The sequence below is a fragment of the Saccostrea cucullata genome, unplaced genomic scaffold (assembly GCF_032062105.1).
Source record: "Saccostrea cucullata isolate Sc308-1 unplaced genomic scaffold, CSIRO_AGI_Scuc_v1 ctg4935, whole genome shotgun sequence".
In the NCBI taxonomy this organism is placed as follows: domain Eukaryota; kingdom Metazoa; phylum Mollusca; class Bivalvia; order Ostreida; family Ostreidae; genus Saccostrea; species Saccostrea cuccullata.
The window spans coordinates 8,107-32,665 of NW_026938479.1; the positions used below are offsets into that span (position 1 = coordinate 8,107).

General features: G+C 35.6%; 1 protein-coding gene across 1 annotated transcript; it reads left to right on the forward strand.

Annotated features, from left to right (window-relative positions):
• The first annotated feature begins 22,302 nt into the window (after positions 1 to 22,302).
• LOC134250370 (TATA-box-binding protein-like) lies at positions 22,303 to 22,611 on the forward strand. Its single transcript, XM_062732724.1, has one exon. It carries the CDS (start codon positions 22,303 to 22,305, stop codon positions 22,609 to 22,611), a length of 309 nt encoding a protein of 102 aa, XP_062588708.1.
• Positions 22,612 to 24,559: the final 1,948 nt, after the last annotated feature.

Below are 24,559 nucleotides of genomic sequence, written 5' to 3' on the forward strand. Positions count from 1 at the left end.
TTGATAGCACATACAATAGGTTTGTCTTAACCAACTTGACGTTGTCATGTTGACAGGTTCATTGTAATAAGTGCTATGTTTGCAATCTGCTTTTTGAGAAAGTAATGTATAGGTAAGTTTTATTATTGTTTGATGCGCTGTTACATAATACAATTGCACCTATTTATTTTCTTGCATTGATAAAATGGGCTTTTCAGATCACAGTGAACATTTCTCGTGAAAGCTTAGCCACAGGACCCTTCATGCAGCCTTTAAAATATGCTGCACAATCTACAAAGATAATTATAAAATATTTCTTTTTTTATTTGATTATAATGATGCGTCACTGATAGGCTCGATCTGGATGAGGAATCTAAATTGTTGATTAAGCCGAGAGGTAGATGAATTTTTTACTCGATCATAAAGATGTGAACTCGATCATGAAGATGTTTACTCGATCGTGTAGGTGTTTACTCGATCATGAAGCTGTTTTCTCGATCATGAAGATGTTTACTCGATCATGAAGATGTTTACTCGATCATGAAGATGTTTACTCGATCATGGAGATGTTTACTCGATCATGAAGATGTTTACTAGATCATTTAAATTTGGATGATGATGGAGATATTTACTCTTTCATATAGATATTTACTCAGTATGATTATGATTAGCATTATCATATTTCCTTGATCATCAATGTAAAGATATGTGCCAGACTAAGTTCATAGTTGCTTCGTAAAGAAGATCTTTTTTGGGCTTGATTTTGAAGATATTTTCATTATCATGTAGATATTTAATTGATCATATATATAGATATACATGTGCTTGATAATGGGGATGTTTGCCTGATCTTGTAAATATTTGCTTGTTTAATTGAGATTCAAATATTTACGATCGGTAAAAAGTCTATATCCTTATATATCGATGTCATTTATGAATATTATTCTATTTTTAATGTTTCATATTAGTAATATGAATTGCACCTTACCTTAAAAAGAAGATAACAGGTATGACTCCATGCAAATATATTACACCATGGAATAACTAAAGGATATCAAACACGGGCATGTGGACTGAGCACTTCCTAACTGGGACTGGAGCTTCTTTAAATGTTATACAACGCACACCGTGACGACCATATTATGTCGGGTAGATCGGGGTCAAAAGTCCTTACAGCAGGAAACATCTTTAAAAAATATGCGAATTAAAACTGTTCACACAACGTTTTTTCTTCATTGTTAATTGAAAATCCACCAAAGCATGACTTTTCTTCTTTTTAACCAGATTGTAATGAAAGCATAGCCTACATATTACTTTACAATAAATTAATAAATAATTTAAAAATAAAACAAATTTCTTAAAGAATTTCGAATCACGATAAAAACAAATAAGAATTAACAGAATCAGTTATGTGTAAATACGAAAGTATACACCTCTCTGAAATTATTAGGTTTTCAAGAGAATGAGATTTAAAATATATATACCTGAGTTCTTTTTTTTAAGTTAATTTTATTCTGCCACTCTAACCAAGTATTTCACCATACATATGTTGTCTCTTCAGAGCAATAAAATCGTTTCAATGGGTTCATCAGACAACAATATTGGGCATCCGCAACAAAACCACCATGGTTACGCACTTGTTTGACATTCATTTTATTTTACTTACAATATTAAGCATTAAAAAATTATTTTGTTATCTAGTGCATGATCAGATTTTTCCAGAAATTTCATAAAATAAACTCTCGTCTTTTATATAAAAAAAATTTCCATTGAATACAAATTAAGCATAATTTCTTCATATTTTGAGGCTCGTCAATACACAATACTTTGTGAGCAATGGACAGTATTACGGTTCGTCATCATAGATCGTTTCTGCAGCATTGTGGTTTTTTTTCTGAAAGGATGAATCAGACCAACGTAGGCACTGTTTCAATCAGGGTCGTTAGATCACAGTCATTTAAAATGTGAAAAAAGTTGTATGAAGCCACTGAAACATCAGTCATCAAGTTAAATTGAATTTTTAAATCTCGACTCGGTGTTATAACAATGAGCAAAAAATGAGATTCAAAATCATGTTGATATGTTCTATTACGTTATTATTTGAAGTTCGATTAAATATCTATGAAATATTGTTAACAAGGTACATTCATTAACTTAATTCGTTTCATTAACACATATTTGGGATTTTTTTTACCCTCCAAATGGAATCTGTCGCGGTGCAAATATTCAGCATTAAGGGGGATGTACAAGCCAATTGGATCTAGTCTGGTGTGAAATAAGAAATGCCAAGAATGCGCTTAATACTCGTCTAAACTAGCCCAAAGTTACTCAAAGTGTTAATGCACTAGTTACCTAGTGTTAGAGACCAAAATTAGTAAATAATTAAGTTTATTTTGTTTTAATTAGGAGGAAATTAATCATTGTAGAACTGCGCAGCTACAGCATTCACGAGATGAAAAATGCATTGAAAATGGTGTTAGTTTGATTCATTGATAATATGGCTACAACCATTTGTTTCGCCTTTTTCTTGTCATTATCTAGAATTCTTGAAAATTTGATTTTTCATATGTGTGTCTTCCTGAGGCCACGTGTTTATTTCGTCCGCCATTCCTCTGTCACACAGAGTTCGAATAACATTGATTTTAGAATAAATGCGACCATAAAAACATCAAGACAAGAAATTACTAAGTAAAAATCATTAGGTAATATTACTTACTACTTTTATTTGTTGCATCGCTTCGTTTGATTAATGAAAAAACGCGATTTTAACCCCACTCCAGCAAATCGGGAAAAACTGTTCTGTTATCAGCTCGAGTTTCCTAGTAAATATTAATACACTGAGCACGTGGTTGACATGTGCATATATCTGCTGTGGATAGATGCGTTTATTACCATGATTATATTTAATTTTTCATGGAACAAGTCTTGATAATTTGTTGGTAACTTTAAAACTCAAGAAAAAGCTAAAAAATGCCCTAAACATATGTGTTTACGTCGGGTCTTTTTTCTGTGGCGATAGAAGTTATTTTGAAATGGGGCACTGCAAGGAGGATGCTTGGCATTTAATTTGAAAATGTTAAACAATATGCGGTGCATGAAAAACAAATTGCAATTACATGTCTTACATTCGAAAAGTTGGTACATATGTCTATTTTGTTTAGCAGTTACATAGAAAAAATAGGCAGTTAAAGGATTTCCTTCAGGCACCTCACATAAATAGCTTGATTGTTTGCAATGACCAACACATCGTATGGAGTAATGTTTGGACATAAAAACGCATCATGTCTCATTATGTTGACTACGTTGTAAGCTCTCGATCATTGAACATACGAAGCTTGATAAAATATATAGAGTTGTTTTTTTTTTTAATTTAGAAGCAATCACAATGTTTGCAAACAAAGGTCCATTGCATATGCTATGTCTATCATCGCAAAAAAATGAGAGACTACCCCCCCCCCCCCTTCCGAAAATCCTATGTTCTTTTTTTCAAAATAGTGCCAAACATTAAAAAATTTTGCATTACTAAGTATGTGATGGAACATGTACTAGCCTTATAAGACCATTTGTTGTAAAAATATTTGGTTGCCCTCTCTCCCGATCTACTGCCTAAAAATGGCCCGACTCAATTTTATTTTACATCCAATTACAGGATTTTTTTTTCTTCCGTCAATATGATTAAATTTTCTCACCATAAATACGGACCCAATAATTTTCCCTGAGTTGGGAGGTCCACCAAACGTCATTTTAAAGATGGTATAAAATATTTAATTGAGTTGATTTTTTTCTTTACTCTGTAAAATTGTAATTTTGACAAAATGGGCAAATAGAAAAAAAAATTATTCATTAAATCTCCTAACCCACTCTGAATGATTTTATTCCTTTTCAAATGTTGCTCCGCTGTAATGAAAATTGTAAATGTTTATTTGACAGAGTATATAGGGGGGGGGAGGGGTTGATCAAAAGTAAACGATATCTTAGGTATTTGATAGTTATATTATTGTTGAAATATTCAAGTATTTTTCAAAGTGTAAATTGGAGATCTTTGATAGCATATTGCTTAATTAAAAACAAACCCCTTTTCAAACTTGCTTTCACCGGGCAACATAACAAGTATCATATTCAACCATCTGCCTTCCTTCACTAAAACGGTCTATCCAATCATTGATTGAATTATTAGGAAGTCATTTGTCTTAATAAACTATGAACAAATTCTTTTACGTTACTTCAAAGGCAGTTTTAAGATACACCATAATTATTTTAGTCGTTTGTTGAATGCGTTCCACTGAGACAACCATTTTTCGTCACAAGTACCTGCATAATGACTTTATTTTCACATTGTGAGCAAAACTTTATTCGGCATATGCTTTTTATAGAACTTGAGTGTGCACCAAATTTGTTTCTAATCTAAATTGTTGTTTTGTAGATATAGAGATAGTTCGAGAACTTTTTGATCACCCCTCGTACTAGTAGGTACTAACACAAGGTTTTTCATATCGATTTTATGTGTTTAATTTCTTTGTGTTTCATTGGTGATAATTAAACTTTGATAGATATTATAAGTTATATGTGGCAAACTTACAACCTCTTAATTTTAAACTTTGATGGTGCTCATTTTTCCTTACCTGGAATCAAAAAGTTTATTTCAATACGTACACTATTTAACAACTGTTCGATAATAATACTAAATAAATTACTTCAAGCCACACTATAACACAATTCCTCTTTGAAAAGTGTTCATATTATTTGAAATATTTTGCAACTGTAATTCTCTTCTACATTTAAAGATTGTTATGTCCCTCCATATTAAGAAGAGGTCTGGAAAACAAAATTCTGTGCTAAAAATAGACCACGTGCTGCTATCAATGAACTACTTTCAGGTTTCTTTACACTCTTTTTGAAGACAACGATACCTTGTTTTGAACTTAAAATTATCATTTAAAAGTGCAAAATTTAGACATTTTCTCAACAAATGGTTGTAGAGAGAACATTAATGCACACTTTGCGTATTTTTTTGGATTTTTTAAGGCTCTGCTGAATTCTGTAGCTGCGCAGTTCTAAGGAGCATATCAAAAGCATTTTTCTGCAAAAGTATAGATTATATATGCACAACATGCAGTCAGTTATGCATATTTATTGTATCTTTATCATAAGGGTTTAGAATTTGATCAAATATAATGTACTTTAGCCATTTGAAGAAATGTTTATATTTTGTTCTCACTGCACTAAATGTGGCCGTACATCCCCCTTAAGAGCGAATCATCTACAAACACCATTCTCTTTATGAAAACTGAACTCTGCATATAAACTATCGAATACATTTAATTAGTTGGGAAACAAACATAAATGATATTTTTTTTCAAATTTTATGGCAAATATTACTTACTTTTTAAATAAAACGCTTTCTATGAATTTCTATTTACTAGTTATAAAACATTTCGTATATTCAATTGCCTAACGGTCTCCTTATATCTAGGGTCAGATATGAGCATCTGATAATCAAATGTTCAAATTTGATCACTCTTCCTGGATATTTGAATTCTCAATTTGGATAAACGATAACAGTTCAAAAATTCCCATAAAATAAAAATGTAGAAGTTGTATTTCAATTAACACTTGGACGAAAAATGAAAACTTGATAATCCGTTATATTTCGATGAGGAATTTATTATTGTAAGAAATATAGATGTTTGATTCATCATGTACATACATATCTTTTCGATATGAAGACATTAACTTGGTTTTGTACATATTTTCCTGATTATGTGAACATTATTTTGTACATGACCAGTTGATATTTTCTCGATCAGATTATTGTTTCGTGTAGATATTTGGATGAACATGTAAAATTTTTTTTATCTTGTAAATATTTTCTTGTTTAATTGCTTGGTCATGTAGGAATTTGCCTGAACATGTAGACATTTTCATTGATCATGCTGATATTTGTTTGATTGTGTGGATATTTACTTGACTATGTACATATGTGTTTGATCATGCAGATAATAGATTGAACGTGCAGATATAAGGTTGATCATGTAGATATTAGCTAGATGTTTGCTTGGTTCATTAAGCATCAGATCTGGACTCATTTCTAATATTTAATGCTATAATTATTCTTTCATTATACAATAATTAACCATTAGTGTTGAAACTGACAACTATTCAAGAAATGTTTCATATTTTCTTGATCATGAACGTGCAGATATAAGGTTGATCATGCAGATATTAGCTAGATGTTTGCTTGGTTCATTAAGCATCAGATCTGGACTCATTTCTAATATTTAATGCTATAATTATTCTTTCATTATACAATAATTAACCATTAGTGTTGAAACTGACAACTATTCAAGAAATGTTTCATATTTTCTTGATCATGTAGATATTAGCTTCAACATGCAGATATTAGCATATACATGCAGATAATAGCTAAAACATGCAAATATTTGCGTGATTTTGAAGATATTTCCTTCATCATATAGATGTTTGCTTGGCTCATTAAGCATAAGGTCTGGTCTGCATTTGTAATGTTTCATGCTATAATTAATCTTTCATAACCATTAGAGCTGAGACAAGAATTTAAGGTATTTAATTATACATGTACTTCTAGTAAGCACTATTTTATCATCTTGATACTAGATACTAAAGAAAAAGTTAAAGTAGTGGAGTTTAAAAAAATGTTTCAATAGTAATAAATTCATTATATTGACTCCATTGCAACGTACAGTATGTAAGTAATATTTTATGGCCTTTAAGAAAACATGAAACCTTTAAATCTCATAATTTTTATTCACAAATATGTATAATGTATTTTTTAATATTTTTAAAAAGTAATTTGTTTCCATTTTGTATGCTTATGTATTTTTTAATGTGAAGAGCACTAGAGTGTCTTTATAGAAAGCGCTATAGAAATCGTTTTATTGTATTGCATTGCATATAAAGTTCATAAATGAGCTAGTTATTTAATGAATTTGAAACATAAAACTAACTACAAACATATGCATTTCATCATATCAATGACAAGAATTGCGCTTTACCTAAGAAAGTATGCAACAAGATATACACCATAGACAATATAAAAGATAATCAAAAATAAACAGGTGGACTAAAGGTCCTAACACTTCCTACCTGGGAATGGAGCTTCTGTAAAAAGTTTATAGTAGGCATCACGTGACGAATTTAGAATGTTGCGTGGATCGGGGTCAGAGGTTATTATAGCAGAAAAAAGCCTAATATGTATATTATCTATTCACACAATGATTTCTTTTCTTAATTGATAATTGCAAATCAACCAAAGTATAACTGTTATTGATTTGAACTCGGTTTCCGGGGGTTTAATATTGTAATGGATTGAAAAATTTAATTCTACAATATATTTCATTGTTTGGCTTTCATTTTATTTTTCCTACAATATTAGGTAAACAAAGATTTTTATTTTCTAATCTATTGATTGATTGATCTGAATTGTTTAGACAATTCATGAAGTATACATCTTTTTACAATCAAATCCATTGCATAAAGTAAAGCATAACTCCTTCAAAAACATATTGGGGTATATTCAGACAAGGTACTCAGGTGCGTCACCCGAGATTGTTTTTGAGGCAAACTTTATTATTATTTTTTCTTTAAGGCTGAATGCGTTCGCTCAATGTCTTTACATTTGGCCAGTGTAGATTAAATTTCATTCAGGATTATATGATCACAGTCATTTACAATGTGAAAAGGAGCTGTGTGATGCCATGGAAACATTCAACAAAGTAGAATTTCTAGACCTCGTATCACTGGATGGAGTCAGCCGATTTTAATTTTAATTAAGATACATGAACATTGTTTTAGGGGATTGGGGTTTACTCAGGGATTTATGTACATCATTACCTTTTTGTATGCAATGCTGTGTAAAGGTTACATGAAATAATTTCAAATTTCATTTCTTTACATGGTAAAAAGGAATATTATTGCACGAATCTGTTAATTATTATGATACATACGATGGTTAACATGAAAAACATCTTAATGAATCGATTCAAGTAATTCTAATATTCGTCAATGACAACCATTTAATCTCCTCTGCGAGGTAAGGGGGTACTAAATATTTAATTGCCGTACATTTTGTTAACTTTGTACAAAACATCATGACTTTTTTCATTTTGTTAGCAACTCATCTTAAGGATGGAACTTGAAAACGTAATATATGAACATGTTTCTGTCTTATCTCAAATAAACAGGAATACAAGTAAAGGTGGATACTATTTGTTAAAAGTTAATGACACATGATAATTGATTTTCTTTAAATTGGCCGGATTTAGATTAAAATGAATTCGAAGAAATAAAAAATATATATATTGGACATATATCATTGGAAAGCCTAGGTTTTGTTAAGATTGCATGAAATGGTTTCAAATTTTCATTTCTTGTTTTAGAAAGAAAAATGGATAATATGTTTAAGAATCTGTGTCAGAATGACACGTATCTTCTATACTTCTCCAGTTCTTCTTCTTCAGATATTTTATCGTTACCTTTTTATGATTTAAATATCTCGTATGAGAGATTCATTAATTGCTTTTTAAGTCCCATTCAATTATTTTCTCTAATAAAAAGACGTTACCATATACCAGCGAAGGGCTTCACATTTTGAAATCTTCTCGGCACTCACGGCCATTGAGAAGTGAGGGATCACTTCAAAGTGCCTAGCCAATTTTGAGGAAACAGTTGCTACCGATTGTTTTATCGACTTAGAACAGTCGTGGCCGAGTTTCAAAATAATGTCCTCTCGATCACGGATAGAACGCTCTACCGACCGAGCTCCGGGAAAAGTAAATCTATGTGAGATTTGTGGCGTGACGTCAGTCCTTAGACGTTCTGATAATCAGTTTGACGAATTGCACCCCTACTAATGTGTTCGGAATTTTATATTTTTCGGTGTTCTGCAAATTATAAAACCCGATGAGTTCAGAGTAGCTCTGGCAGTGGCTCTGGCGAGAGTTAGCGAGACTTCAGCGAGATAGGGAAAAATATTCACGGAAATGTGCTAGAAAGTGACTAGCACGTGGAGGCATGGTTAACAGAAAAGATATGTTGCGTTTCAGTTTTCACCACCCTAAAATCAGCTGATAATGTCTGTAGAAATGTACTTCAATCAAACGATTTCTCTCACATTCATTCAAACTAAATAAGTATTATCTATAATTCAATTTTCTGCAGTCATGAATTAAAATTTCTTTTTAGACAAATATTTTTTGCATGGAAACTGGGACTATATTTTTTGGCGTCAGATTCGCAAATGCGGCACCAGCATTATTTTAACTGACCAATCAGCAGAATGAGTATTGCATTATGGGTTACTACGAATACTACAGGAATTTTACGCTTGAAAAAAAGGAAAATCTTATGATAAATGAAAAGCATTTTTAAAAATAATATTTTCATACTCATGATGACAAACGATTTATTTCTTAAATAAACGGTGGAAGTCTAGGTCTCTGAAAGTCATACTACAAAAGCGATTTGTGTCTGGTTTAATTCCTTTGTTGTGTAACGTGCGGGACCCGAGCGATCTACTTGGGATCGTACTTGGTTATGCCCAAGTCTTATAAGGACAATATGGAATGCAAAATATACAGATTATAAGAAATGCAATATATACAAATACGGACGACACTTGCCTAGTGTCAAGTTGAAGCAATATATACAAATATAAAGGACACTTGTCTAGTGTATGATTTAAACAATCTATGAACAGATTCCTGCCACTTGACTATTATCGTCGCCACTTGGCTACACAACCGACTATACTCAGGTCACTTGGCTTGCCTTCTCCGAGCCACTTGTCAATACCTGACACTAGGCTAAGCAGATGTCACTTGGTTATACTATAGCCCCTTGGCTATCTATAAACCAATTCGTATGAACCTGTCAACTAGCTCGACACGTTCAATGTATTCTATATCTGCTACACTAAATACTACACAAATTACTTTCACAGTTGTTATCATTAGCCGTTTGACTCACAAATGTCGCTATCCGGACGACCTCTACCAACAACTTGGTTTCAATCATTAGACAACGGAACCACTGACCACCTGCCTACTTATGTGATCTTTTTGTCAATGATTACAAGTGCAGGAAATCGATTCCGTAAATTTCCGAGCATACTTTGCTCATCTTAACCAAAGTTATGTGTTTGTTGTATTTCTATTTATATAATATCCTTTGTTGTAAAACCATTTAATCAATAAACCAGTTAATTACATTATTTACAATTATTTATTGATTGTACAATATGTCACAAGTGGGATAACTCCCAACCGTTTCATTTCTCCCCCCTTAAGTCATGCGTCCCGCATGATAATATATACATGTCAATATTGCACTACTTGGTACAAAGATAATAACAAACAATAATATGTAATCAAAATGGCTGTTATTTACAACTGGCTACCCCTGTCTAGGGTACCAATATATCAATAAACAAAGTCTTGGAGCCAACCAGGAGCTTTTCTGACTCTACCAGAACGAAGAGTTTCAAGGTTGTTGTCAACCTCGCTTGGTAGCTGTTCTATCTCACTGACAGGCTTCTCACTTTCAGCAGTACTAGAGTCTGCATTTGTAGGAGGACTTTGTTCCTCGTCTCGCAAAATTTGATCACGCTTCACCCTGAGCCCGTCTACGTGTATAACTTGGGTCTTTCCACGTGACCCACAGTTAACCTTGTATGTAACATCAGTCACCTTGTCTATGATTTCATATGGACCTCGCCAGTAGCTCGTGAACTTTGGAGACAAACCAACTTTTCGCAAAGTGAAATAGACATAGACCTGATCTCCCTTGCTAAACTTTTGCCACGAGAGCTTCTGATCATGGTATTTCTTTTGGCGGACCATAGATGCCTTGATATTCTCTCTGACAAACTTATGGGCCTCTTCCATTCCAAGCTTTGAGTTGCCAAGCTTATTTGTTTTTGGGAATGTACTTCACCGCATTTGGCATTTCATACATTATGTCAAGAGGCGTAGATACCTCTCTCCCGAGCATCATGTAATTTGGCGTGAAACCAGTGGTTTCATATACTGATGCCCGGTATGCCATCATTACATACGGCAGGTAACTGTCCCAGTCAGAGTGGTGCTCATTGACATATGCGCTCAACATTGTGGCGAGTGTTTTATTGAAGCACTCTACCATCCCGTCACTTTGCGGGTGATACAGGGTGGTACGAGTCTACTTTATTTGGAGCACACGACACGTCTCAGAGAAAAGTTCGCTTTCATATTGGCGTCCTTGATCCGAGTGGATACTGGACGGTACGCCAAATCTCGACACTACTTCCTCTTGGTACAGGTCATATGATCCAGGTGACAATTTGGTTCGGCCTTTTGGTTCATAATGCTTGTCACTCTTAAGAGTAGAACTATCAAGACGATAACGCTTCAATTTCTCCTCTATCCTGTCCATTGTCGCAAGCATACTCTCATCTACAGCAATGTGGTCTTTCCCCGTTGCATTCATAATGTCCTATAAGATCCCAACGCTGCCACCAAATTTTGTAAAGTGCGGGACCCGAGCGATCTACTTGGGATCGTACTTGGTTATGCCCAAGTCTTATAAGGACAATATGGAATGCAAAATATACAGATTATAAGAAATATATACACATACGGACGACACTTGCCTAGTGTCAAGTTGAAGCAATATATACAAATATAAAGGACACTTGTCTAGTGTATGATTTAAACAATCTATGAACAGATTCCTGCCACTTGACTATTATCGTCGCCACTTGGCTACACAACCGACTATACTCAGGTCACTTGGCTTGCCTTCTCCGAGCCACTTGTCAATACCTGACACTAGGCTAAGCAGATGTCACTTGGTTATACTATAGCCCCTTGGCTATCTATAAACCAATTCGTATGAACCTGTCAACTAGCTCGACACGTTCAATGTATTCTATATCTGCTACACAAATTACTTTCACAGTTGTTATCATTAGCCGTTTGACTCACAAATGTCGCTATCCGGACGACCTCTACCAACAACTTGGTTTCAATCATTGGACAACGGAACCGTTGGCCACCTGCCTACTTATGTGATCTTTTTGTCAATAATTACAAGTGCAGGAAATCGATTCCGTAAATTTCCGAGCATACTTTGCTCATCTTAACCAAAGTTATGTGTTTGTTGTATTTCTATTTATATAATATCCTTTGTTGTAAAACCATTTAATCAATAAACCAGTTAATTACATTATTTACAATTATTTATTGATTGTACAATATGACAGAAGGGAGATAACTCCCAACCGTTTCAGTTGTACTATGGGTGAATACAATTTCCAGGTGGATTCCCTGACCGAACACGTGATCACGAACGTAAACAAAGTTTTGTCCATTTAAATTCATAAGAGATGCTGCTCGTGTTCCTTACCCTTGAAGCGCTGGTGTTCTTAACTAGACACATACTACATTTTATTAAACATTTTCTTTTCAGTTAACAACAGATTAAAAAAGCCCGTAAAATCTTTCATGGTTTCTTATATTGTATTTTGTTCGTGAGACTGAACATTTTTTTTATTTTGCAGTCCACTGACATGATCCTAGATTGACCTTAACTACGTGATCGAAGTAAAATGTAAACATGTATTTGGTGTAAACGTTGCTATTCATTCAACGATTGGTCAGTTGCTCGTGCTATCATGGGAAAGATCCTCTGTGCGCATTTATAACAATAGCCATATAAGGCAAACAAAGGTTTGTCAGTGTAGATGATAATGTACATTTTTTACCAGAGAATCGGTCACTAGTGAGCTCTAATTTTCGCCGAAAAGTATAAGATAAATATTTGTATTTGAACACCCCTCTTTTAGCCACCCTCTTTCTTTTGAAAATCATGAAAGTCTTTCAGAAAGGTCTGGAAAGATTTATTACAGGACATGTTTAAAAAAAACAGGCTATAGCAATATCATGTTTACTGCCAATTTTATTTATAAAACCGGTTCTATCCTATAACCTTTGAATAGGTCAACCTAAACCACGTGTCTTGAATTTAAATCACAATAACATTAGTGGGGGTGAATTGAGTTTGTTTTTGATATGCGTGTAAACTTGTAAAATTTAGTGCAAAAAGACTTGAGTCATCCTTTTCATTGAAAATTTTTAAAAAAAAATGAAAAAGTGGTATAGAAGGCAGAAGAAAGTTACACGGTTATGTTTCTGAAGGTAATCAAAATACATATAATATATTACTTTGTGAAGTCCACCTATATTTCAACCAGTGCTTCATTACAAAAAACGTTTCCTAATGCAATGTGAATCACATTTAAAACAGCAGCAAGGTCAAGGTATATAGAACTACTATTGAAATTTTTATATGGCCTCTTTATTATCATTGATCAAGTGACTTAAATTAAGGTGGCCAAAAAAAGTTTAAATACAAAATGGTTTATTGAATTGTATTTGTATAAATATTAAATTTATCTGTCAATATAATATGTTTACAAAGATAAATGCAGTATTTAAAAGAGCGATGACCAATGGGTGAACCTTATGAGACAGAAAGACACGCCCTTACTTTTAGAGATGGTCAGGGATTTTGGTTCTGTTGGGGAATAAATTATTTTTGTAATAGAAAATGGATTTCTCTAATTACCAAAAAGTATTACCATGACCACAATAATTTACTTTTTTCCAGGTTACTTCCACAGAGACATAGGTGTGTTGCAAATTTTTATACCCAAATGTCGCCTGATACACTCGGGATTTACCCAGCATGCCCCAACGAGATCTCCAAGACATCTCCAGGCCGAAATCTGACGCCTTTGTTCCACTGAAAAGAGCCAACCGAGGGAAATAAAACGGTTATTATCACGAGGCTATTGAGCGGGAAAGTATGAGAGTGGAAGCCAGAGACATTCCGATGTTATAGATATAGATATAGATATTTAATTAGCAATTCCAGGAAATTGAATATAAATGTGTTTTTATTCTCACAGTTTTATACCTGTGTAATAATTGTAAACACGTCACCAATACTTGGACTATGTTTGTATAAATAGATGTTATTCTCATTTGGTTTGTTGTGTTTTTAACTTTTTTAAAAAAGAAATATACGTTAAATATTTTTGTGTTCTAATACAGACAGAATTAACAGAATTGGATAAAATTAAGTGTTCTGGGTACATCAAACTCTTGCAATAAAGAAATAGGTAATCACAGACTACAGACTCACCTCAATGAACGGTGTCTGTAAATAAGGCACACTCCAACATTAGTTAAGCATACAATCAAGAAGTTTACATCTAAATCGCAAAATTTAAACTATTTTGCCTGATATAGCTTTGAGTTTCTTTGGAATAAAACTATCCAAAAATTTCAAAATATTTAAATCAAAATGAACAACAGGATATCAGCCCAAACAAACCAATGTCATACCCCTAAAACAGAAAAATAGCAAACAAAACTAAGCGCCTGGCGGCAACAAAGTTGGGAAAAAGCTATTTTTAGCATTAAGCTCACAGTCAGGGTCACAAGGTCATTGACCTTGGTGTCATATAGAAGAACCTGATTAGTGGAGTTTGCATACCAAATATGAAGTCTCTTTCATGGTTCAAAAGTTATGGTGAATGTTAAAGTTTGCAGAAAAAAAACTTTTTTTAGCATATAGGCCACAGTCAAGGTCACAAGTCATTGACCTTGGTGTCGTTTGAAAAAGCGTGTTTAGTGGAGTTTGCATACCAAATATGTACTCTCTATCTTTCATGGTTCAAAAGTTTTGGTGAAGGTTAAAGTTTGCAGAAAAAACTATTTTTAGCATGTAGGCCACAGTCAAGTTCACAAGGTCATTGACCTTGGTGTCATTTGAAAGACCTTAATTAGTGAAATATGTACACCAAATATGAAGTCTCTGTCTTTCATGGTTCGAAAGTTATGGTGAAGGTTTAAGTTTGGGACAAACAAACAAACAGACAGGAGAAAAACAATATACGCCCCGGATCTATCGATCCCGGAGCATAAAATTGATAAAACTCCATACCAAAACTTTTTTTTCATGACACCACAAACCATCTCTCAAAAGATGATTAGGCTGCTGAGTAAAATGTAGAAGGAGTTCAGGGAAGTAAAAACTTAAGAACTTTGCTTTACTATGGCAATAACTTTGGAACTTTGCTTTACTATGGCAAAAACTTTGGGACTTTGATTTACTATGGTAATAACTTTGGAACTTTGATTTACTATGGCAAAAACTTTGGAACCTTGATTTACTATAGTGAAAACTTTGAAACTTTGATTTACTATAGTAAACTATAGTTAACTATAGTATTTAAATGTGCCCGGATCGTTAGATCCGAGGCTTATATTGTTTTGTCCTGTCTGTTTGTTTATCTGTTTGTCTGTTTGTCTGTTTTTCTGTCTACTGAAAACTTTTAACCTTCGCCATAACTTTTGAACCTTGAGATATAGAGACTTCATATTTGGTATCATACTCCACTAATGAAGTTCTTTCAAAAGACACCAAGGTCAATGACCTTGTGACCTTGACTGTGACCTACATGCTAAAATATTTTTTTTCAAACTTTTGCCATAACTTTTGAACCATGAAAGATAGAGACTTCATATTCGGTATGCATTCTTCACTAATAAAGTTCATATAAATGATTCCAAAGTCGTTGAACTTGTGAGCTTGACTGTGACCTTAATGTTAAAAATAGCTATTTTCGAACTTTTGCCATAAATTTTGAACCATAGGAGATAAAGACTTTATATTTTGTATGCATACTCCACTACTAAAATTCTCTCAAATAACATTAATATCAATGAAATTGTGACCTTGACTGTGACCTATACGTTAAAATAGTTTTTTGTAACTTTGTTGCCGCCGGGCGCATGGTGTTTCACAAACACATCTTGTTTGTTAAGGTAGACCTGTAACCATAAATTTGACCTGGTCCATTGTCTTGAATAAAAAGTATGTCAGGTCCAGGAGCCAAAGCAGATCCATTTTTTGGTTGCATCCAAAGATGATTAACCCTTGCAAATTTGGCAAAATCTTTAGGATGAAGCTGCTTCGAAACTTTAACCTATTTACTCATCCAAAAATATTTTGACAAATCCAGCACCCGAAGCAAGCCTATTAGTGTGCATCCTAATATGTATTAAATACCTAATGCGTATCACTCAATTTTATTGTTGAATTTACACAATCACGTGACCTCGTGATCTGACTTTTCGGATTACCACACTGAAGTTTTCTGAATCCATATCACCACTCTCTGAAAATGATGACGTATTACGCAGAAATTAAAGTCCGCTGTTATGATGTTTCGTTTTATGGATAAATATTATACAATTGATATAATTGGTATTATATAGCGAGTTTTATTTCGCTATACATGTATTTTGCTAGTTATGAGGGGGTATGAAATAAATTTATCATTATAACAGTAACTTTGCGTCTCGTTAGATGTGATGATCCACGCCTGTCAACTCCACGTGATACGACCCTTCGGATCAAGTTACTGTCATAATAATAATTTAAATATATCGGCCTTGTAAGTTTGCTCAAGAAAGGACTCATCGTTACTTGAAAATGAGACCTGCATAAAAAATCTTTAATCTGTTCACTCAAAAAGAATTTTTTTTTCAGATTCAGCATCAGCATCCGAAGCATGTCTGGTAGTGTGCATCCTAAGATGTATCATCCATGCAAGTTTGGTCTCCATCGAGCTCATAGTTACTGAGAAAGAATCAGAGGCAGTAAGCATATATGAGCTACACAATAATTTAAAAACATTTTTACACCAGTGCTTTCGTTATGATGGTTTATTTTTCATTAAAAGTGGCCGCCCGCGTGGCGCAGTGCTTAGAGTGTCTGCTTTTGGTTAGAGCGTTTGCTCTAGAGACGCGAAGTAAGGAGTCAATCTAACGTCGCAATTTCGAATCCCCTGCGGGACGTGGAGACCGGTCCTTCGGATGAGACCGTATAAACCGAGGCCCCGTATAGCAGTAGGTGCTGGCACGAAAAAGATCCCTCACTGCTCAAAGGCCCTGAGTGCCGAGCATAGGACAAAATTTGTAGACCTCCAGCGGCAAGTGGTGGCGTCGCCATATGAGTGAAAAATTCTCGAGAGGGACGTTAAACAACATACAATCAATCAATCATTAAAAGAGATGACCATTTTGATGCAAATAGAAATAAAATTTTCAACATTTGATTTGTAGTTGAGTTATCACTATGTGAAGCTGTGTGATTTTTCCGGAATTGAGAAATTTACATGTCGACCGGTTTCCTCTGGGGAAAAATTGTACAGGTACCTCTATACTTGTAATATGACCCTGACCTTTAAAACGCTTTAAAAATAGATGTAACATGCAGTGTTTTAAACAGTGAAAATAAAAAAGCGGATTCATTATCCATAAGAAGAATTGCTTTTAAACAGAAACAAAAGAAAACAACAGTCAAATCTTCGCCAAACAAGTAATGTCAATTTCAAAGCTCTCAATCAATGACATGTTTGTATGGAGGAAATTCGAGTTAAAATCTTTAACATTGTTGAAAGTATTTTTTTTTACTTGCACTATTTACTGTTTTGGTGTTAATTTATATGTTTGCTTTATTGATTTAAATGTATACTCTGGCAATTTAAAGCTTTGTTCTGAATTTTAGATGTAATGTCAAACATTCCTTAGTGTTTTGAGTCTTGGGTTATTAGGGCAGTAGTATAGAGCGAGGGATTATAACCACCATCCATGAGCAGTGAGCAAAAAAAAAATCAATAAAAAAATCGATAAGGACCACTACTGGTCAGCAAGGAAAAAAAACAATATAATACCTGGGTATGAATAATGGATGACGCATTGATTTGGATAAAGAGATCGATGAAAGATAAAAACAATGATATTATAGGTTTCGCTCTTCTATTAAAAGTTCAAAGTAGATTGTTTTAAAAAAGAAGGTGAACTTTAACGTTTGACCAAGCATCGTACCTATATAGATGTAACCTAAAAGTTCTCATTGTTGTAAATTAATGGACAGTAGTCTGACATGCAGATGGCCGATTTTTTTATTCGTTTTTGAACAAGAGTAGCCAGAGTCAAGAGAGCTATCTATCAACATTTAGAGAATGGCAATTCTGTGAACTTTTGTAAATGTAAGAAACTGTACTTCACGAGAGCAAGAACAGTTCAAGAAGCCAACTGTATCGTGAAAATATGCATAAATGCTTGGGAAAATGAGAGAACTCCTTGATTGTGCTAACCATGTGTATACGATGTGTATACGATGAACCTTTTCCATATTAAAGCGAAGATATTGGCAGTGAAAGACCACGAGCGGATAAATGAATATATTCACTGATTTTTACTACGTTTTGTTGATAAAAAATCAGTTTTTAAAAAACATAATAAGCACTACTGCTGGTCAGTGACTAAAACAATCCATAAAACAACTGGGTATGAATAATAGATGACTTATTTGTTGGGATAAAGAGATCAACGAAAATGGAAAACAATAAAAGCATTGGTTAATTTATGAAAAATAAAAAAGTACCATTCACTTCCCAATTAGAAGATCGGAGAGATTCTTCTAGAAAATACCATAAACACGTCTTATTTGTGGTTTTCTAGGAAACCATCGATCAGGGTTAGCAAATAACCAATGAACTAGAATTTAAACACACCTCTTCATGAATAACTCATTCATTAAACAGATTGATAAGTTACATTCGAACACAAAAGAATCATTCCTCGATCTCGACCTGTACCACAATGTCTCGCTGCAAATTGACTCTAGGAAATGAACGCTTTGTACAAATTGTTGAATGGAATAGGGAATTACGAGTGGACATCAGAGAATGGGAGAACGAAAAGCCCACAAAGAAAGGAATTAGTTTAACTTTGATGCAGTATAAAAATCTGATGAATGGGATGGAATCAACGGTGTCTTCTGCATTCACTGAAGACGACGGTAATGTGACACACAGAGCTAGAAAGGACGACTCATTTCACCTGGGTGACAATGTATTTTTGAAAGTGACAAAAGACAACCCTTGTGTAGACGTCAGACGATACTGGATGCCTCCCGATCAAACTGAAATAGTTCGAACAAAGAAAGGACTTTGTATGAGACCGACAGAATACCAGGCATTAAGAGATCACATGCCTGACATCGAACACAATCTTCCGGAATTGGAAAACGTGATACCGTGTCACATGCAAGACGACCACAACAATCAGCTCGGGATGTTAAAGTTTAATCATTGTAATCCACAAACCTACCTGAACTGGTGACTTAGAAACGACAATCTGTGTTTTGTGAATTTGGATTTTAATCATATATATATATCACCTAAACTGTTGATAAGCTTCTTTTGTAATATGTCTTATGATCTGAGGACTATGTATGTATGTATGTCAGTATCTCAACAACTCACAAAAATAAATGAGTAAAAAAAAGAGTTTCTGTTTTATAATTGTTAAACATTTAAATTTATGGACAAATATGTAGACCGTGCAGATTTCGAGTACTGCGAGATGGACACAGACAGCGCTTACATGGGTTTAGCAGGTCCAGATTTTCTCTCGGTGGTCAAGCCTCATATGAAAGACAAATACCTGGATGGACTCGTGGGACATTGTAGACCCGGTTTGGAGATCGAGGCAGATTGTAAAGATCATTGGTTTCCTCGCACCTGTTGTAAACACGCAAAATACGACAAAAGAACACCGGGGCTTTTTAAGATTGAATACGAGGGAGAAGTTATGATTGGACTGTGTTCAAAACATACATAGTGGCCAAAAAGATGACAAAAATTACACCGGACGTTGTACTCCGTGCCACTCGACTTCTCCGCAAAGCAAGAAACCTCAAGCGCAAACGCCTGTTTCCAAAGACCAGAATTATTTTGAGACCAAATTTAGTTCTAAAGGGATCAGTAAGAGGACCGTCGTAGGTCCACTTACCACCTTCCGTAAAGTCCTTAGAACCAAAAAAGCAGAAAGTGGTCTCAATAAAGGTATAAGAGCTCGCAACAACAAGATGTTCAGTTACACGCAACAGAGATGCGGGTTCTCGTACTTTTATTGTAAGAGAAAAGTCTTGGCGGACGGTCGAACTACGGTGCCCTTGGACCTGGAACTCTGTCCAAACACAAAAATGGAAGAGGAGGAGGAGTCGGGGGAATCTGAGACAATGGAGTGGGACGAGTTCGATACGGATAATATTAACATATTAAATGAAATGATCATGGATCAGAGTTTATAAGAGAGGGGATCCAGATGTACATCCGTAAGAGGTCGTTTGTATTGCGCCAAAAAAAAAATGCCGGAAAGACAAGATTCGAATACTCGTTGGACATTTTGGGTACCCTTTTACTCAATCAGAAATCGTTTATTTTTGTCAAATGTTATTAGTGTACATCATCGTTGTGACATCGATTGTCAACTTGTCCTTGAATAGTGGAACAACGGAACTGTGGGTCAGCCTTCTCAGCCGTCTTTGGATAAACAAAATGAGTGACGTCGTATTACCTTTATACCCTGTTCCAGTATGTGTGTGAGTGGTCAAACCGGAAGTGGCAAAACTCAATTTGTGTACAGACTGTTACGTAATGTATCCCAAATGTATAAAGAAGATCCACCCGATCGAATCCTGTATTGCTATGGAATTCATCAACCGTTGTTTGACGAAATGGAAATTGAAATTCAAAATCTGGAAATGAAAAAGGGATTGCCCACTCTTGAGGAGATTAACGACTTTACCCAAGATCGCTGTCATCGTTTGATTGTCATCGACGACTTGGCTCATCAACTCTTGAATAATTCGGAGATGGAATTGCTGTTTACCCAGGGTTGTCACCACCGACGTATTTGTGTTATTTTCATGACTCAAAACTTATTTCAAAAAGGATCGAAATTTCGCACCATAGCTTTAAACACTTATTATCTGGTGCTGATGAAAAATGTTCGTGATACTTCCCAAATCCAATACTTAGGCCGACAGCTGTTTCCAGGTCGATCAAACCTTTTAACAGACGCTTATAAAGATGCCACAAAGGAACCTTATGGATACCTCTTGGTAGACGCGTCACCTCACTCAAATGACAAATATAGATTGCGCACACACATCTTTCCAGGGGAAGATCCAATCATCTACCACTGCTTATAAGAGGAGGTGATGACGGGTCCGTACCCAAGCATGAGTCAATTACTCACGGGCCAAAGCTCATTCTTAGAACATTTTGTGGCGGCAGGATTAAAACAGAGAAAAGCCTTACTACGAACGTTGACTGATCTACAATTAAAAGCCATTGGAGAAGTCATCCATAATGTGTGAAAAGGAAACGTACCTGTGACGTCAGAACAACAACGCGTTTTAAAAAGACATCGATCTATCTTGTATTTATTAGCAGACAGAACAATAAGATCTTTTCAGAAGCCAAGCGTCATCGAGAGAGCTGTCAACCCCATCAAACTTGTGCTCAACTTAGCATTATCACATATACCATGGATAACAAATCCGTCTTGATACCGTACGACAAGTATCAACGCCTCTTGAATCAGTCATCATTGCAGACTGCATCTTTAAAGGACAACCCATTGCAGTGTTTATACTGCAAAAATATATTCTCGAGAAAGGACGTCATGCTTCGACACGTTCGGAATAAACATTATTGTGACCTTTTCCCGGGAATGTTAAGTCAAAATCCACCGCCGCCGCCGCCGCCGCCGCCGCCGCCGCCGCCAAGAGACCAACCATTACCGCCGCCGCCACAATCTCCCATACAAAACAAAGGCATATCACCGCCGCCGCCGCCGCCGCCGCCGCCCAGCAGTTCATCGATTCCGCAATCACTGCAGCGGTCCAGTCCGCCGCCGCCTCCATCAGCCATAGTAAATACACGAGAAGTTCCGCCACCGCCGCCAAAAAGCGGACCGATTACTGCCGCCTCGCCACTACCAACAGCCGTGGTAAACCAACAGGACAGCGTATTGCCTCCTCCTCGCAAGAAGCCAAGACTTAAAGAATGGGTGTTTTTCTGATTTGAATTTGAACATTCATTCGTTGTGAAAGTATTTTAAAATATAGATATATATATTGAGTGGGAACATTATGAATTTCAAATTTTCTTTTTTATCTGAATGATGTATTTTCATATTTGAAATTGTTTATTAGTACATACATGCGAATAAATGTGTATAAATGTCGACATTTGTTTCGGTTTATTTCACGGTATGAGATCTGGCTTCTTTAATCATGACTCGTGTGATCTTTAAGTGCGCATGATCAATTATAAGTATATAAGAAACTTTAAAGTATTTACCTCGTTCATTCGTCAAGATGCGCTTGACTAATGTGGTTGTTCAAGGAAAGTTAGATGGTAAAATCGACTTGAGGAATGTAGCAAAGATACTAACTAATGTGACGTATAATCCTAAAAGTTTTAGCGGTCTTATGTGGCAACATGGGAAAATAGGAGGGGCTTGTAAGTTGTTCAAGAGCGGAGCTATACAGTGTAACGGCAAAAGTAGTTCCTTTCACGAGGGAATTGAGAGACTGAGACGTTATGCTCGTTTTCTTCAACGAAAAGGTCTTTGTACAAATGTGATGGACATAAGAGTCGTGACAGCATCGGCTACTCATCGATGAAACTGTAAGAATACAGAACATTCCCTTTAAATTTACCTACGAACCTGAAATATTTCCCGCTGTCAGGTTTCGTCGAGAAGGATTACACTTTGCTTTACATTTCTCGGGTGTGTTGATTATCACGGGGATCAAGTCTCCAAAAGATGTAAACGAAGTTGTATTTCCTGTCGTTTTAGAATTGGCTGTTAGCTTATAAGAGGAGGTAGGCGGAATCAAAATGTACTTTACAAAAGAATAAAAAATGACTTACGAAGACTATCTCAAATCTCTCTATTACAACACCAGTCATGCAGGGTCCTTTAGTGGATTAGACAAATTATACCGAGCCGTTCGAAAAGACGGAAAGTATGTTCTAGGAAAAGCTAAAATTAGAAAATGGTTGCAGAAGCAAGAGACTTACACGTTACATCAACATGTGCGTCGTCGTTTCAAAAGACGGCGCGTTATTGTTCCTTACATGGATTATCAGTGGGATGCAGACACGGCTTCCATGACGACCTACATCAAAGACAACGATGGTTACGGATTCTTTGTTCTAGTTATCGACATCTTTTCGCGATATATTTGGACTGCACCGTTACGTACCACCAGGGGGCTTGAAATGGTGGCGGTCTTAAAGTCGATATTCGACCGAGGAAGGACGCCCGACAAACTAAGGACGGACAAGGGTGTAGAATTCAAGAATAAGGCGGTACAAACACTAACCAAATACTTGGGAATAGACCAGTTTTATACTCAAAATGAAAGTAAAACCAATTATGCTGAGAGAGCCATCAAGAATATCAAGTCACGCATCAGTCGGTACCGAAGTCATCGTTAAACACATCGATGGGTTGATGTTTTAGCAGAAGTAACGGAGAGTTATCATAAGACGTATCACCGAAGTATCAAGAAAGCTCCGATTGCTGTAGAGAAGAGGGATCAAGTGTCGTTGTGGAAGATACAGCACGACATCAAACCTCCGACGAAAAATAGATCGAAAGGTGGACCATCCATTCGCTATAAATTCAAAGTAGGCGATAAGGTTCGTATCTCCCATAAACAGAGACCGTTTCAGCGCGAATACGATGAACGCTGGACCTACGGGTACTTTGTGGTAGGATCGAGGGAAATGAAACAAGGACTGGCTCTCTACACTTTAAAGGACGTGGAAGGAGATGCAGTGAGTGGCACGTTCTACGAATCCGAATTGTCTAAAGTGATTGTGTCTGATGACACGATGTACCGGATCGAGAAGTTATTGAGACGCGTCAATAATAAAGCGTTGGTGAAATGGTGGGGATGGCCGTTAAAGTTCAATAGTTGGATTCCCTGGAAAGATGTGCAATTGTACGGTTTGAAAGTATAAGAGAAGGCATCGTGTAAACTTCGGCTCTGTTAGAATGGAGCATTATCTATTTTTAGGCATTGAGGATTCGGTTCACCCAGGAAATGTGCCTGGAGATTTTATCGTTACTCTTCCGAAAACGTATCGATTGGACGAACATTGGGAATGCGCATTGTTGGAAATGTCGTTGCATATGCCGTATCACGAACGCCTACACGTGTGCTGTGATGTCGTAAAGATTCCTACGTGAAGGGAACATTATTGCCATTATTGAGAATCATACCCTCCATGGAAGATGACGGCACACTTATAGGTCGTGCAACGGTTTACGGTCACCTGCTATTTCAACGACCCTATTTCTTTTCCTTACGGGGAGTAAAAAGTCTCGATAGGATACGATTGTTTATAAGAGGTAGTGACATGCAACCTGTATCCCTGGATAAACCTGTTAGCTGTGTTTTATTGCTAAAGAAGCGAAGATGGGTTCCATAGAAATATACGACGCCAAGCTTTCCAAATGGGTACCTTATATCCCCGATTTCAAGAAATGGGAACAACATTTCATAGATATACTGAAGAGTGAGACCGGATCATAAGGGACGTTACATTGTAGGGAGTGGT

Coding starts and splice junctions, on each gene's coding strand:
- LOC134250370 (XM_062732724.1), top strand. CDS start 22,303: ATGCGCTTGACTAATGTGGTTGTTCAAGGAAAGTTAGATGGTAAAATC.